Source organism: Dipodomys spectabilis, unplaced genomic scaffold (genome assembly GCF_019054845.1).
Source record: "Dipodomys spectabilis isolate Male_0828 unplaced genomic scaffold, ASM1905484v1 ptg000096l, whole genome shotgun sequence".
Lineage (NCBI taxonomy): Eukaryota > Metazoa > Chordata > Mammalia > Rodentia > Heteromyidae > Dipodomys > Dipodomys spectabilis.
This window is the reverse complement of record NW_024870773.1, coordinates 22637236-22653288: the sequence shown is the minus strand read 5'-3', so window position 1 is coordinate 22653288 and position 16053 is coordinate 22637236. Positions and strand designations below refer to the sequence as shown.

At 36.8% G+C, this 16053-nt stretch overlaps 1 protein-coding gene and 1 pseudogene across 1 annotated transcript; both read right to left on the bottom strand.

Moving 5' to 3' along the window:
- LOC122113023 overlaps positions 1 to 16053 on the bottom strand; it is a 174258-nt pseudogene that overhangs the window by 141895 nt on the left and 16310 nt on the right.
- On the bottom strand, positions 3780 to 14732 carry LOC122113028 (estradiol 17 beta-dehydrogenase 5-like). Its single transcript, XM_042685916.1, has 9 exons — positions 14624 to 14732; positions 12366 to 12533; positions 11766 to 11882; positions 10714 to 10791; positions 10139 to 10261; positions 7754 to 7863; positions 7335 to 7500; positions 5241 to 5323; positions 3780 to 4022 (listed from the first exon to the last, which is right to left on the bottom strand). Exons 1-9 carry the CDS (start codon positions 14705 to 14707, stop codon positions 3980 to 3982), a joined length of 972 nt encoding a protein of 323 aa, XP_042541850.1. The 5' UTR covers positions 14708 to 14732; the 3' UTR covers positions 3780 to 3979.

The following is a 16053-nucleotide window of genomic DNA, read 5'->3' as shown; positions in this document are numbered from 1 at the left end:
GTACCTCTGAGCTCTTGCTTCCAACCTATAAAAGTATCTCTATACTATTTGAAGAAAATAAAAACAAGTTTCAATCTCCACAGAGTTCGTTCAGGCCTTGGTAACTCACTGAATAAACTGCATGGAACTATAGTTGACTTATGTAGGAACCATTTCTCATTCATTCTGAAGGTAAATAATTTGTGTGATAAAAGCTATTTCCTTGGTGTTTTATCATTATCACCATTTAACAGGATGGCTCAATTAATATTTTTCTTAGAAAGATGTAGATGTAAGGTATTGGTGAATACTAAGTAATAATTCATGAGGTTCCTTGTAATTGAGAAAAAAATTATATTTGTTATTTTAAGTAGTTGTATAAGAGATTTACAATTTAATATAGTATGTCCACTATGTATCCTACTAAAGAGGCACCCTTTCCATCATTTACTTAACTAAGAAATAGAGTTGATAAGCAGGGTACCGGTGGCTCACATCTGTCATCCTAGCTACTCAGGAGGCTGAGATCTGAAGATTGTGGTTCAAAGCCAGCCCTGGCAGGAAAGTCTGTGAGACGCTTATCTCCAATAAACCACCAGAAAACTGGAAGTGGCATTGTAGCTCAAGTGGTAAAACACTTGCCTTGAGCTGAAGAGCTGAGGGGCAGAATTCAAGACCAGAGTTCAAGACCCATGACCAACAAAGCAAAAGAAAGAAAAAGAAAGAAGGAAAGAATAGCAGGAAATTTTTATTGAAAAATATTAAATGTGAGGTATCATACAAAAAACAAAGTGTTATGGAATTGATAATCTGATATTCCAGCCTAAAAGGGGAAATGTTGTGCTACTGTTACTGATTTGGGTTTTTGTGGTATATGGATGATATCCATCAGAACAACAACAACAAAAGTCTAAAACTAAAAGGAGAATGAGGAAGCACAGAAATTGCCCTAGAGGGGCTGGGAAGGTGGCTCAGTGGTAGAGCACTTGCCTTGCATGCTCGAGGCCCTGGGTTCGATTCCTCAGCACCACATAAGCAAAAAGAAAAAAGCCGGAGGTGGCGCTATGGCTCAAGTGGTAGAGCACTAGCCTTGAGCTGAAGAGCTGAGGGACAGCGCCCAGGCCCAGAGTTCAGACCCTACGACCGGACTCAAAAAAAAAAAAAAAAAAAAGAAATTGCCCTAGAGGTTCATCCAATTCTTGCCCCCTCTAGTTTAAGGAATGAATTAGAATGAATTATTTCAGGAAAGACTGACTTGCACAATTTGGGTGATTATGTCTTATTGAAGAGCAGAAAGCCTCTTTGGTGTTCTAAAGGTAGCCAAAAAAAGCAGCACAGTTGAAAGTTTTACAGTCCAAAGGTGCACTCAGATCTTGAACAAGTGTCAGTTTAAAAGATCTTTGACCAGGAGTCATGACATAGTTTCAAACACGGGAGAAAGCTATCTAAAATGAAAAGTTTGGTTCTTCAGGATTAGCTGACAAACTGTATGCACCTAGAACTATCCAAAATAGTTGTATATCTTTGCAAAAGATACTGCTAAAGGCTAACAAATTTCTTTATCGGATGGTACTCTTCTCCATATCTTCGATAACTTGCAGAATTTGTATTATTTACTATTTGTTCAACTACATTGAAAGGGTTTGGATGTTTTGTGATATATTTGCAAGTACCTGCTTTCTAGTTAAAATATTTATAAGGATCATGCATAACAAATGTAAATTTGTTTTAAAACAAGAAAAGTTGCCACGCCTACTCCGGTGGAGTCTGCTTAGCATGGGAAACCTGCTTTCAGATCTGAGAATGGGGCTTCAAAGAGGCCTACCTCCTGGAAAAGACTGGCAAGCCGCTGGGAAAGATGTGTTGCTGTTTTTCTTTTCTTCACTGTATAGGAGTGCCTATTAATCTTTTACTGTTCCTGCTGCTCATTGTACTTACTCATGCTCAATGTTCCCTTATTCAAGGCTCTTTCTTAAAAGTGTTGACGACTCCAACATCCGATGAGTGTCCTGAGAATATGACTAACTCACCAGAGTTAAATGCTAACCTGAAAGCCCCTCTTATGGAGGCTATTAGACAAGTCATAAGTAAATATAAAAGTATTGGGGGTTTCATAACGTCACTTCAACAGAAAAAATTGATTGTAAGAGATTTACAAGAAGCTGTAGGCATGGCTAGAGCAGAAAGAGTGTATAGCTATTGGAGACTTCCCTTTAATCCTAAAACATATACAATAGATTCATATAGATATCCTATAGATAAGAAAGATGTAGAGGGATATTTAGACCAAAAGCTAAATAAGATTCCTAAAAGGTTGGTAGATAAAAGGTGGCAATGGCTTATCAGAGGAAAATGGTGGGATCCTCCATTATCTAGAGGACCCCAGAGACTTCCTCCAGATCCATAGCCTGTTACAGGTGTGTATAATAAGGATGGCAATCGCTGGAAAAACTACTTAGGAGAAAGAACTTCCTATTACTCTCTTTCAATTACTGAGAGACTTGCTAGATCTAGGCCTCCTTGGTGCTTACTATTAAAGAAGGAACAAGAAAGATCTTATGAGACAGTTAAGGCCTCTACAGAAAAGAGTAAACGATTATGTGAAAGGGTTACAGAAAAGACACTATGAGCTTAAATTTGATATATGGCCAGATTTAACTAAGTATACTGAATATCATGATTTTGGGCCACAAATTGGGAACCCTCTAAGCACAATTGCTTAGAAAAGATTTAAAACGTATAAAGTACAAAACTAAACAAAAGTAACTATGAAGTACTAGAGTTCATGCCTTTCTGTTCAGCACTTTGCCTATATGCTCTGGTTAATGGTTAATTAGTGATAAACATCGAAACCCATTGTATTTCTTAAAAATAGAGGTAAAGCCTGGAACAAGTGCCTATCGTCATAGCTAGTCATCCAAAAACAAGATTAGGCGACCAGCTGCTGACCACCCAAGAACAAAGCCTTGCAGCAAGATTGTGTAACCTTTTGCCCTTTCTCATGGAGACTTTTGCTATAAAAGCTTGTTATCCTCTGCATTAAATCGCACTCAGCATCCACTCCTCTTGTGTGTGAGTTGTCTGTTTGCCATCTCCCCACCTATTCCAGTTCCTCCACTAGGTGTCCTCCGTCGTCCCGACAGAGCCGGTCCGCGGCAAAAAGTGCATTAGAAAAAGTTGAAATCCAGGGCAATTTGATCTTGATCATTTCATTGTTTCTTTGATTTTCAAAGGTTCCTATTATTCCCTTTCAACACATGAAGAGACTAGGGCTGACCCTCAGCTCTAGCTCTTGAATAAAAACTTAGAAACTTCCCTTTGATCTGTACTATGTAATTACCAGAAGAGCCCTCCTCAGGACTTCTCAAGCAGAGACATGCTCAGCTTCTCCTCTATCTTTCACAGCTGATACCTAATGATTCATCAGCCTGGGTCTCTTGTCTGTTTGGCCAAATCTCAATCTCCCTTTCTGGAATTCTGATCTTGAGCTGCTTGTAAGGAGCTGCTAGACTGTTGGTCATCTGTTCTGTGTGTGTGCCTTACCCTCAGATCACATGCAAAGCATTTTCTTATTTCTCAATGGGCCAAAGAAACACTGACTGATACACACCTGCTGACTGCCACATCAGAGCTTGAGAATTCTACCCGCTCCTATCCCTTCTCATGTCCACGCTAAATGATTGCTACCATCTTTAAAACTTTGACCACAGGCTTCTATTAAGGTTGTTTCTTTTTTTAATGAGTCAGAAGGAAACCATGCAATTAACTAACAGACACAGTACTCAGTAAGAATCTGCACATAAAGAAACTTCATTTTATTTCTTACAATGCACAAAAATGTAGTTTTCCCTTCCAAATATGCAGGCTTAACCCCAGTTGAGTCCAAGTTGACAAAGAGCCTGGACTGAACACAGGTGATATTGATCACCACATCTGAAACATCTCATTCACTCATGATAAGGAGGTACTTCCAGGAGAAGTCAGGGCAAAGACCCCCAAGTTAATATTCATCAGAATATGGATAATTAGGGTGGTCAGCAATCCTAAAACAAGACAGAAAAATACACAATATGTACTCAGTGACATACCTTCTAGAGTAAAAAAGAGAACTAGAGCTGTCATTAGGATGAAAGTTAATCATTTTAATTGTTAGTTGGTTATAGAATCTATTCTTCTTACTAATATGAAATGTTCTTACACAAAATAACGTTTTAAGACATCAGTTACTTTTTCTAGTGCTTTTCCTTTTTCTGGAGTATAACACAGAGCACTGTGCCAAACATTCAGACATATTCCTCCCATTACTATCATCTGTTAACCTACCAAAGCAATACCTCATCTTTTCTAATTTCAAGTCTTCAGTAAAAACATAATCTGATTATTCTTTGCTTAGGAAAAGGCCAATCCCAGATACTGGCCAAAACAAATATATTTTAAAATACAGAGTTTAGGACTAATAATTCCAACCCCATTTTCATGATTCATTACATATTTACTCATCAGAAACAATATACTATGTTTGATACAGAAATGGGAAGATTTTAATTTATAAGGCAGATTTCCATAGCTAAGGAGCTTACTATATAATTTGTAGATCTTTATACTCTAAAAGCAACACCAAGTATTAAATTATATATATATATATATATATATATAATTAATATTACTACTTGAACCACAGCTCTACTTCTAGTTGCTTTTCTGTTTGTTTGTTTGAGGTTAATTGGAGACAATAGTTTCATGGATTTTTCTTCCCAGACTGGCTTCAAACAGCATTCCAGATCTCAGCCCCCTGAGTAGATATGGTTATAGGGGTAAGCCATTGGTGCCTGGATCTAATTTCATTTTCTAAAAACATTATCAGCAGAGGATTAAACTTGATTTTGGACACATTTAAACAAACTACAGTGTCACCATTTATAATGCATATCCATTGGATAGTTGCAGAATATAGTGGATTGTACAAAACTTGCCACAGAAGTGTAGAATCAGCAATGGTATTGGCTGGTTTGGAACATTCCACAGAATGATAAGTGCAGAGGCCTATATATCCAAATCTAAGCAGAACTTAGTTTGACTCACCCTGTTGCTGAATCAGAGAACAGAACTATGGAGAACATCTTAGACTATAATCCTAGAAAACTCATAAATTACCCTAACTGAAATGGACTTGTTCCCCAGGATTAAGTTACTATTTACAACTATGTTATATTCTATCTCAGAAAATAAGTTAAAACAATTTATTTGGCAAAGTTACTCACTGATTAATAGTAACATATCGAAAATTTCTATTCAGGCCATCTAGGGTTTTCATGTCCTCTGACGTCAACTGGAATTCAAAGACCTATCACACAGAAAGTTTTTGTATATTTATACTATGTGTTTGCCAATGTGGAAAATTCAACTGACACAGATTCAAAATGGCAGAGATAATACTTAAAATACCTGAAAAGTTTCCAATGTAAGAGCAAACACAGGAAAAGATAGAATATTAATTGACTTCAAAGGAAAGGCATGAAATATTTGATCACAACCAAGAGAAGAAACTTTAGTTCATAAAACTGTATCATAAAAAGAATCAACATACAAGTAATTTGGGAAAAGGTGCTTCAACAAATGTATCTGCGTCTGAAAAAAAATATTTAGAATACATAATGTGGTAGATTGATTCTAAGAATGTTCCTCAGTAATTTTCATCTCCCAGGCTTTGTTACATGAATATTTGCCTTTTTCTACAGAGGTACTAACTATGAGTTCCCTCAGAGTTAGGAGATTTGCCTAGCCTATAACTTGTATTGGTCACTAAAATGTGTCCAAAACAATGGCATGTCAGTTTTGAACCAAGACATGAAAAGGCATTTCAAGTATGAACTACTGCTCTGGGAAAGTATTAAGTGATGTGGTGAAGGTGGGCCCACAAATCCCAGACAAGAGCCCAACCAATATTCTAGAGAAGCACCGGCGGCTCACTGTTCTGCTAACACATGAGAGGAGTTCCAACATAGACAGGAAAATCTGGAAGGCATTCAGGAGGAGGCAAAAGCAAATTTGCAAACCACAGTATTATGGGAAAAAATTGAATGCTTTTGCTTTGAAGTTCTATTTTAACAGTAGCTGGTTGTGCACCTACTACAAATAATGATATTCTATGTTTCTTCTACTTGAAAATAAAAAGATAATCAGCCTAAAAGTGGACAAGTATATAAATACTGAAATACATACAAGGTCATGTGCATATATATAAACATAATATGGGAGAATTTTAATAGCATAACTCCTTTGAACAACTAACCTCAGGCTAACAAAATGAGTATCAAGAAGCTGGACAGCAAAGTGTCAGGAGAGGTGACATCAAAAGGAGTGGCTAGATAAATAAAAAGAAGAATGGTAGGGAAATGTAGTCAGTGTATATATGGAATCAGGGAAGTAGGAAAACTGCGGAGTTGAGAGAGATGAGGGAGAATAATGAAAGGGGTGACATTGATTGAGAGGTACTGTATTCCTGAATTGACATGTTGAATTGAAACCATGTTGTACAATGACCTAAAGATAAATTAAAAATAAGCTTTTGAGTATTAAATATATAAATACAAAATGTAAATATTAACATGCTATTCACATATTTTATATGGATAGCACAATATAGGGGATATGAAAAGCAAGATCATAATTGTTTTCAGACTGAAAATAATCTAATCCAATCGTCTAATTCAGAAGATGAAAAAAAAGTACATCACCCATGGCTAAAGAGAATGTTACTGAATTAAGTCTGTAGACAAATCTCTTGCTTTTGTGTTATTTCTAACACATTTATAAGATTATTTCTTTGTTGCGTTGTATGTCCCTCCCCCACAGTATAACCCTGCTGTCACTGTATTTGATGTCGGTATAATTTGTGGAGGGGAAGGGGAAAAACAAATCGTTTAACTAGGGATACATGTGGACCCATTGCAACAATGAGATGTACAAGTCGTTATGTCGAAAACGAACTTTACAACTTTCGGGGGGGGGGCAGATTGGGTGGGGGGCTGGGGAAGGATAGGAAGGGATGGGAAGGGGAAACAAAGGAGGAGGCTACAATGCTTGATAAGAAATGTACTCATTATCTTGCCCATGTAATTGTAACTCCTCTGTACAGTATTTTCACAATAAGAAAAAAATCTCTTGCTTTCATCCAATTCTAATTCTGTCTAGCCCAGACAGCCAGGATTGTGGAGGAAGAGAAACTTTTAAGAATGAACATAAAACAAATGCTGGGAGAGAAAGCAGCAGCTCAAAGATACCGGAGCTTGCAAAGAAGCAAACACGTGAAACACAGTATGGAGGAGTCCTTATGTCTAGTACCCGTTCATCACCTGCATGTTTTCTTTGATCCGATTCTCGTTGAAACTCTTGGCAAGGACCACAATCCCACGCTGCAACAGGTAGCGAATGGAAATCAGGGCTGCAGTTCGATTGTACTTTTTTGCCATGGCACCAAGAACTGGATCATCCAAGAGAAATGGAGATTTCTCATCTACCCTAGAACGAAAGTCGGAAATGTTCAGATCCTCAGGTTAAAACACGGATAAGGGCTTCCACTCTCGATGAGAGATTCCCAAAGTGGTTCCCAGACTGGCAACACCAGGGTGATCTATCATCTTCTCAGATAGGCATATCCTTTCCTCTTACTGAGCTAGCTAAGTCAGAAAACTGAGTACTGAAAAAAACTGAAAGCATTTCATCAACAAAGTGCTCTGTCCTCATTAGAATAGATTTCTATAGTCCTCATTACCAAGGTTTGTATCTTTGAGTTCCCAAAACACCATAAGCAACCAGAACAATGTCTTTGGACTTGCAGAAATCCAGCAGTTTGCTTTGATTCAGGTAAGGATGGCACTCTACCTGTAGAGGGACAGCACAGAATAGTGTCAGATTAAAGAAAATCCTCATACTAATATGAAAACATTGCCCAAAGAAGTTGAAATGTTTTTTAATGTTACATTAAATTTAAATGGAAATGTTGTGACATCAAGTAATGATTCTCTTTTTAAAAAAAAATTCTGTTGCTGTGAGGGGTAAATATATATCATTCCATAACCAGGTGTGTGAACTACTAGGCTAGAGAATGATGAGGAAACTGAACTTTGGATATTAAATTGATTCATGTAGCAAGAACCTGTCAACCTCATGACAGCAAGTGAGAAAATCAAAGGAACAAGTTTGGTTGGCATTCTGCAGGTGATATTTAGGTAGATTCCTTTATCAAAGTGAGTCAAATTTCTGGAGTAGTGACAAAAAATGAATTATTATATGTAGAGTACATAAAAATCTACAATTACATAGTAATGAGTATGTAGAGACAAAGAACACACAAATATCCCTTGTTCACTACAAGTCATCAGATCACTAATAGCTTTAAAAGGTTAATAAATCTTATCCTATTTTATAAGAATAATTGGACTTTATTTCTTAATCAAATTTTAGAGTATCATGTAGAACAATAGTGATTTGAAATAAAAAATAATTGCAAGCTTCAAGGAAATAACTAATTTAGGCAAAAAAGTTGAGAAATATGCAAATATTAGGTGAAAACTGGTTCTGAAATATCAATTCTTCTGTACACAATTATCCCTACCATGTAAGTAGCAATGGCAGTGGTTGAAAGTTTGGACTTACTTAAGCATGTGATCAAATCTATATAGTTATAAAGAATGGAACAGACAGCCAGTTTGATAGGTCCCGAATAGGGTTCAATTTGAGATTCACAACATGATAAAGACATTTTCTTACAAGAAAATGTCTTTTTTTTAACGCTAATGACATAAAAAAATCTTATTTAACTTCCAATTTACCCAAACTTGAAATACAGAGAAACATCTACAGGAAAACACAATAATAATCTGATAGATACTGAGTACCTGACAAAGCCTTCTGGCATAACATGGGGAAAAGATCTGACAACAATTCTAGGCTAAAAGAGCATGAGAAATATGACAGTTCATTAGGGTACTGTTTATCCCAGCTACAGAAGAAAAACACAAGGCATCTGGGTGAAAACAAAGAAATGTGAAATGGACTAGAAGTTAAATGAGAGGATAGAGTAATCATTGACATCTTTAGCTTTAATAGTGAGATGGTATCTCTGTAGGATGATATATTCATTCTTGATAGATGTTTACTAGCTCTATAGGATAAATAATAATATCTATAATTTATTTTAAAGACCTTTAAGAAAATATATGTGCACAACCACTCACACATATACACCTATGTAAATTTGGTAGCAGAGCAAATTGTCAGTAATTTAGATTTAAAATATAGATGAGAGAACATGGAGGTCTAATATCATTCAATCCTTCTAAAGGGTTAAAAGTGCTTGTAATAAAAGAGAAAATTAAAATTTAACCACACTAACTTGTCAATATTTAAACTGGAAAATACATGTCATTATGCAACAAATAATGAAATTTTTAAACTAAATTTTCCAATTGAGAACCCTTATTCCACCATTCCCCAAAAAGTAAGTTAGGGCACAGAACTAGGCAAAGAATAGGCATGCTTAAATGCTTCTTTTGTCAGTAGAAAACAGGGATGCAAGACTGACTGAGATGTGGTCAGGCATAAGTCAGCTCCATGTTTGCTGATTCTTCTGAATGCAGTTTTTATCCCTCATTACCATTACCACAAACAGTTACTTCCTCCTTCTAACCTCAATGACTTTCCAAGGATCCTACGACACAGATGCCAGGATACAGGATTAGGTCATCTGATACCCACACAAAGCTCTTACGCTAACTTCTACCTTGTCTTCTGTCTATTCTGCTCTCCTATCCACTCCGTTTCCCAGGACATCCTTCCTGTACACAGTTCCTTCCACACTACCTTCAGCCTTCCTGTTTCTGGTTATTCTTCAGGAGTGAGGGTACCTCCCTCCTGAGATCTAATCAGGGAGTGTTGCTCTCCTTATCACTTTCGATTCTCTATATTCTAAACATAGTGCAATACGATGGTCTCCTAACCATTTCTCCAAGATTTTACCAAACAGCAATACAATTATCATCGTAGTATCTGTTTCACGAGGTTTAGATGAATAAGAGATTAGGACACAGAGACACCTGAAAGTAGTACAGGGAAAGGGAGATGAAGAACAAAAGGAGATGGGACTGAGGGAGTTCACCTGGTTGCACACAGGCTTATACTTGAGCCCTGGCTTGTTCAGGATCTTCTCCAGTTGTCTTCGGTTGAAGTTGGACACCCCTATAGACTTGGTCAATCCTGCATCCTTGCACTTCTCCAGGGCCTGGAGAGGTAAATAGTTGTGAGAAATTATTTAGTCAATGAACTTCAAATCAATATAAACATAAAGTACAATTGTTAATAAGAATGTGGCCAAAAAGTGAAAATAAAGCTGACTATAATTGATCATTAAGGAGAAAAGCTAATCGGGAAGTAGGAGGAAATCATGATGACAGGGAAGAAAATAATTCCTTTGCTCTCCTTAGGAAATCGGAGGGATTATTTCATATAGAGGGAAAAAAATAAGACTCATCATTTACCCTGATTCTTCTCAAATTCTCTACAATATATCCCAATAGTTCATTCTTCTCCCCCCGCCACCATACCTGCAAATGAACTTTTGTAAAGATCATGAATTTATTTGTCAAAGGGTTCATATATCTCACTCCCACCTGTGGACCAGTAGTCTGACTCCCCTCTCTGAATCTCCTCTGTGAATTAATTACAATTACTCACCTCCCAAGTATCACAGAGATCCACCTCATCCAATACAAACTTTCCATTTTCTTCTACTGGAGCAAAATTTTCACCTGGCTACAAAAGAAACAGTCATGAAATCATCTCATCAAATTCACCTTTTCCCCTCAATGGTTATGAATGCTTCTAGGTAAATCTAGAGCTGAGCATTAAATGCCCAGAACATACTTGTATTTGCAAAATGTTTTGTATGGGAGGTCCAAAGGAATGTTTCTAATAGGTGTTCCAGGAAACCTCTTGGAGATGATAGTTTTTCAGGAGAAAGTAACAGGAAGTAGAGGGGGTGAAACTGATTGGGAGGCAGTGTACACATGTGTGGAGGTGTGACAATGAAATTCTCCTCCATGTATAACTCATGTAAGCCAATTTTTAAGGTAATTTTAAGCAACTTTTTAAAAAATGGAATAAATGTTCCAATCAATGTTCATCTCCCTGAAAACATACAGGGTCAGAAGACAGGCATGTGAATTAAATGTGAATTAATTAATTAAATGTGAATTAAATGGCCCATCAAGGTCTTTTTATTATTTTAGTGATAAGAGTAAAAACAGAAAGAGAAGGAACAAAGGAATGATAAAAGGAATAATGAAAATAATGAAGGAAGAAATAATGAAAGGAAGATGGAAGAAAGGAAGGAAAGAAGGAAGGACTAAACAATTCAATAGATTGGATTGAGTATAGAAGATTAATCATGGTTCTTTTTTAGATTAATTTTGATGCTTAATGATATAGATAAATCATTCATCTTTGAGCACCTTGAACCTTGAACTACCACAAAGCATGTTTTCCACCAACAGAAAGCAATGGAGGGAAAAAAAGCAAATGTAGAAATGTAAAGTTAAGGCACTGATAGGCACAGACAACTTGGTATGAACCTCATTTACATAAACCAATAAGATTTTTGCGAAAACCACTTTGAGTCATTCCCAAAACTAAGTTTATATGAAGGTGTGGCAGTCTACATGAATTGTTCATGAAATTAATGGTGATGCTTCAGTTGAACTTAAGGCTTGATGAAGGAAATTGCCTACCTTCATTGGTACTGGGAAGTGAATAATATAGAGATCAACATAGTCCAGTTGAAGTTTCTTTAGTGACTCTTCCAAGCAAGGTCGAACCATCTCCGGTTTTAAGCAAGTGCTGGGGAGCTGCAAAGGTTGAAGAGTACAATTGTGTGATGTAGACCAGCCAAATGTATGTTTCCCTTCACATACTTTAGTTGAAACATTTTCAACTGTTTCGAATTGTTTTCAAGTGGGAGGGCTGCAGTTAATTAAATTGTTTTCAAGTGGGAGGGCTGCAGTTAATTAATCAACAAAAAGCTGAAAATGAAGGTGAGGCTCAAGTGTTTGAACACCAGACTTGAGAGAAAAAACCAAGACAGAATACAAGATCCTGAGTTCAAGCCCACCCCCTCCTCTCCTCCCAAAAAGAAAAGGGGCTTTGCATTAAGACTTACAAATTTAAATTATACCAATGTTCGATCATCTTCTTATTTTTAATACTGGATGTTCTAAGTGAACATAGTGAGGAAAAGATGAAATAACAAGTACAATTGATCAATACTGATCCCATCCAACAACCTTTTAACACCTCACATTTCATTAATGAACACACCACACGCACAATACCTTCGAAGTATAGAATATGTCCTCCCTCTTCACAGTGCCATCTGCAATCTTGCTTCGAATGGCCAGTCCTACCTCCTCTTCATTTCTGTACATATAAGCAGCATCAATATGGCGGAACCCAGCATCGATGGCTAATTTGGTGGCCTCTGTAGCCTGGCTCTTAGGAACCTACAGAAAGAGCCAAAATCAGTGCTTAGAAAACATCTGGTTGAGTTCACTGAGGAACAACCAGTGGCTTTCACAAAAAGCAAGTCTTTCTCATGCCTTTGGTTAGTTCCACATTTTGGGTGCTGAATATATTCAAGGTTGCCTCTGTTTTTCCTAGTAAGTATCCCTCTTCAATCTCAAGCACTCAATCATTGGCCACTGGCATCCAAGGCTCTTTCAGAAGGAGTCCAAGGTCAGTCTGAGGTCAGACTCACAGAACTAAGCATATAATGATGATGGTGATGTAATGCTACAAAGTAAAATTAACCAAGGAAAATGTGCATGGAATGCAATATACAGGAAATAGGGTCCACACTTGTCTGAGTCTTCCCCCAGTGATGTAAAGAACACACCAATTACCCATGGATTATGTTTAGAGAATATATGGACACATTTACCAGGAAAGCTGTTTAGAGGCTAAATTCTAATCTTGCATCTAGGAGGAATGATTACAAAGATTCCCCTATATTAGCACACTCCAAAATTCAATTCTCCTGAAGAAAGCAGGTGTAAATAAATACCATAAAAAGCCCCATCTTTACTTGTTATGAAAATGTAAAGTTCCTAGAGCACAGTTTGAAAGCTGGGACTTTAACTGTTCTCTTTAATTCTTATCTCCAACCCCTTCCACATGCATGACATACACAAATTAGACACATTTGTGTAGAAGGAATTACCTATAATATATGCAGAAGTACCTAATTAGGTGTCAGCCCTTAAATCAAAGTACCTTATTTCAGGGAAATTAGAATTAGAGCAAAATTTGAAACTATTGATTTCTCTACCAAATGTGAATAAACGCATGAACTTCTACTTCTTTTTCTCCACAGAAATGACAATAAATAAGATTCTGACTCTTACAGCCCTGTCTTGTTATGAGTTCTGACCTTCTTAGTTGTAATGGCACTAACCAAGATTATAGCTTTCATGAGGTCCTTGATCCTTTTCTGCCCTTCAGGTCACTTTGCCTTACTTCACTGTTGTATATTTTAAATTAATTCCCCATGTACCACTCAGGTACTATAATGTTCAAGTGGGCTCACCAAAGTTGAACTGCATCGTACTGAAGGACCTATCTGTATAACTTGATTTCCTACCTTAGCTATTGTTACTAGTGTTGTAATAAACTCTAGAGTGTAGAGATAGCTTTGTTATGCTGACTACATATCCTTTAGACACATATCCACAAATGATATAGCTACATCAAGTTATAGTTGATATTTTTCACTTTTTGAGTCACTTCCACACTGTTTAACATAAAAGGCTATTTATTAAAATTCCCACTTCTGGCTCTTTGCTGGTTAATTGGAGATAACAGTCTCATGGGCAGAAAGTCCATACTAGCCATGCTCTCCAGGCTGGCTTCAGACCACAATCTTCTTAACCTCCTGAGTAGCAGGAATTATAGGCATGAGCCATCAGTGCCTGGCTCAATTGTTATTTTAACTGGAAGTAAAATACCAACTCATTGAAGTGCTGATACATAAGACATAATATAGAGCCATAATCAACAAATTAGCATTTTACAGATTTAAAAACAAAAGACATACACACAGACCACTAGAATATCATAGATTTCCCAGAATGAACACACAAATCTACAGTTACTTGATTCTCAAGAAAGTGGTCAAAGAATTACACTGGATGCCCATGTAATTGTAACCCCTCTGTACAGTATTTTCACAATAAAAATAAAAATAAAAAAAGAAGAATTACACTGGAGAAAATGCAACTTCTTTAACAAATCATTATGGGAAAATGGTTCTCATACACCTATGAGAAATGTCCCTATATCCTAATAAGGTACCAAGTGGCAGTGAAGACAAGGAAACAGTGTCCAGAAGAATCAGTAGGTGATCACATAAGCAAATTCTGATACACAGTGCAGCCTTTCTCCTTCCTGTACAAAGGGTTTCTCTAACACGGGGCAGCAGAACCGCATCAGCACTTCAGAGACACACGGGCACTACAAGACTTGACAAACCCTTTAGTTCTTAAGCACTCTTGTTGATTTTCATTTGAACTCCCAGACCAAATTCCCCAGTAATTACCTCATTGGGTGCATAGGTGCCGAAGCCCAGTACAGGAATGAAGTGACCGTCATTTAATTCCATACATTCATACTTAGAATTCATTGTGGATTTCTGTTTCTTCTTCCACCTTCACAGAAAAAAAAATGGAAGTCATACACCCAACTCTCAATCTAGTGGCTAGTCAATGAAACTCCTGGCTAATTATGAACTCATTGCTTGAGAGTGAAGAGATTAAAACAGTTCTGAACACGTTCAAAGAAAACTGCAAAGTCACTATACAATAAAAAAAACATACCACACCCATCTTAATTACTGAACTATCATCATAGCCAAGTTATGAAAACAACCAGAGTCTCTGCAATAGAAAAATGGATCAAGAAATCGTGTGTGTGTGTGTGTGTGTGTGTGTGTGTGTGTGTGTGTGTGTAAGAAAATTTTATATTTTATTCATCTGTCAGAAAGATGTTATTTGCAGGGAAATAGGCTTGGATTGGAAAAAAATTATGTTAAATGAGTCAGGCTTACACAAAAGGCATATGTTTTCTTTCATATGGGGAAGATAAATCTGATAATAAATATGTTAAAGCACATACATGGTCATATGTACTTATGTACAACCAGACTGACTAAAGGTATGGATTCCCATGGAGTAATTCCTTTGAGTAATTAACTGAATTAACAAAATGAATACCAAGGAGCTGGAGTATGTGTTGTGTGAGAAAGATAGGTGGAGGGGGTAAATGGAAGAATTGTGGGTAAATACAATTATACTCAATGTATATATGTGAAAAAATGAATCAAGGAAACTTGAGAGTATGAGTAGGATTGGGATAGACTCAGAAAGAAGGATGGGAGGAATGGCATTGATCAAGATGCATTGTATTCACAAATAGACACATTGAATGGAAACCCCTTTGCCCAACTGAAGATAATTTTTTTTAATTTAATAATAAAAACAAACTACAACTAGCCCACTTATTTCAGATGAAGAAAAATTATTAAGTGAATCACCATATAGTGATTAAGTTTTTGTTTGGGGTCACTTTTCTCATTAGAGGCCCATAAGCTGTCGCAATTTGTTAGATATATATCGAACAACATTAGCAACTTGTTACACTGAAAACTCTCAAGTGTCTATTCTCCTGCTTTAATTAGTTATTTATTTATTTCTGCTTCCTTTCCTTCCTTCTTTCCTTCCTTCCTCCTTTCCTTCCTTTCTTTCCTTATGGACTGTAGGTTGAATCCAGGGCCTTGTGCTTACTAGGCCAACGCTCTCCCAGTTGAAGCATGCCTCAGTGCTTTCTTTCTATTTTGCTCTGTCTGGCTAACTTTGCCTCTGATGCTCCTGTTATCACACATTATTGGAAACAATGAACTAACATACATCATACACACAAAGAATTAAAGAAATGGCTGTTGAGCGTTTCTCAAATGATTCTCCAGAAAAA

Excerpts from the sequence above, each read along its gene's own strand:
- LOC122113028 (XM_042685916.1), bottom strand. The coding sequence starts at position 14,707 with ATGAATTCTAAGTATGAATGTATGGAATTAAATGACGGTCACTTCATT. Across the intron at positions 7,501-7,753 it reads ACTCAAAGATACAAACCTTG|GGTAGATGAGAAATCTCCAT; the intron begins GTAATGAGGACT and ends CTTTCGTTCTAG. Across the intron at positions 5,324-7,334 it reads GGATCAAAGAAAACATGCAG|GTCTTTGAATTCCAGTTGAC; the intron begins GTGATGAACGGG and ends TCTGTGTGATAG.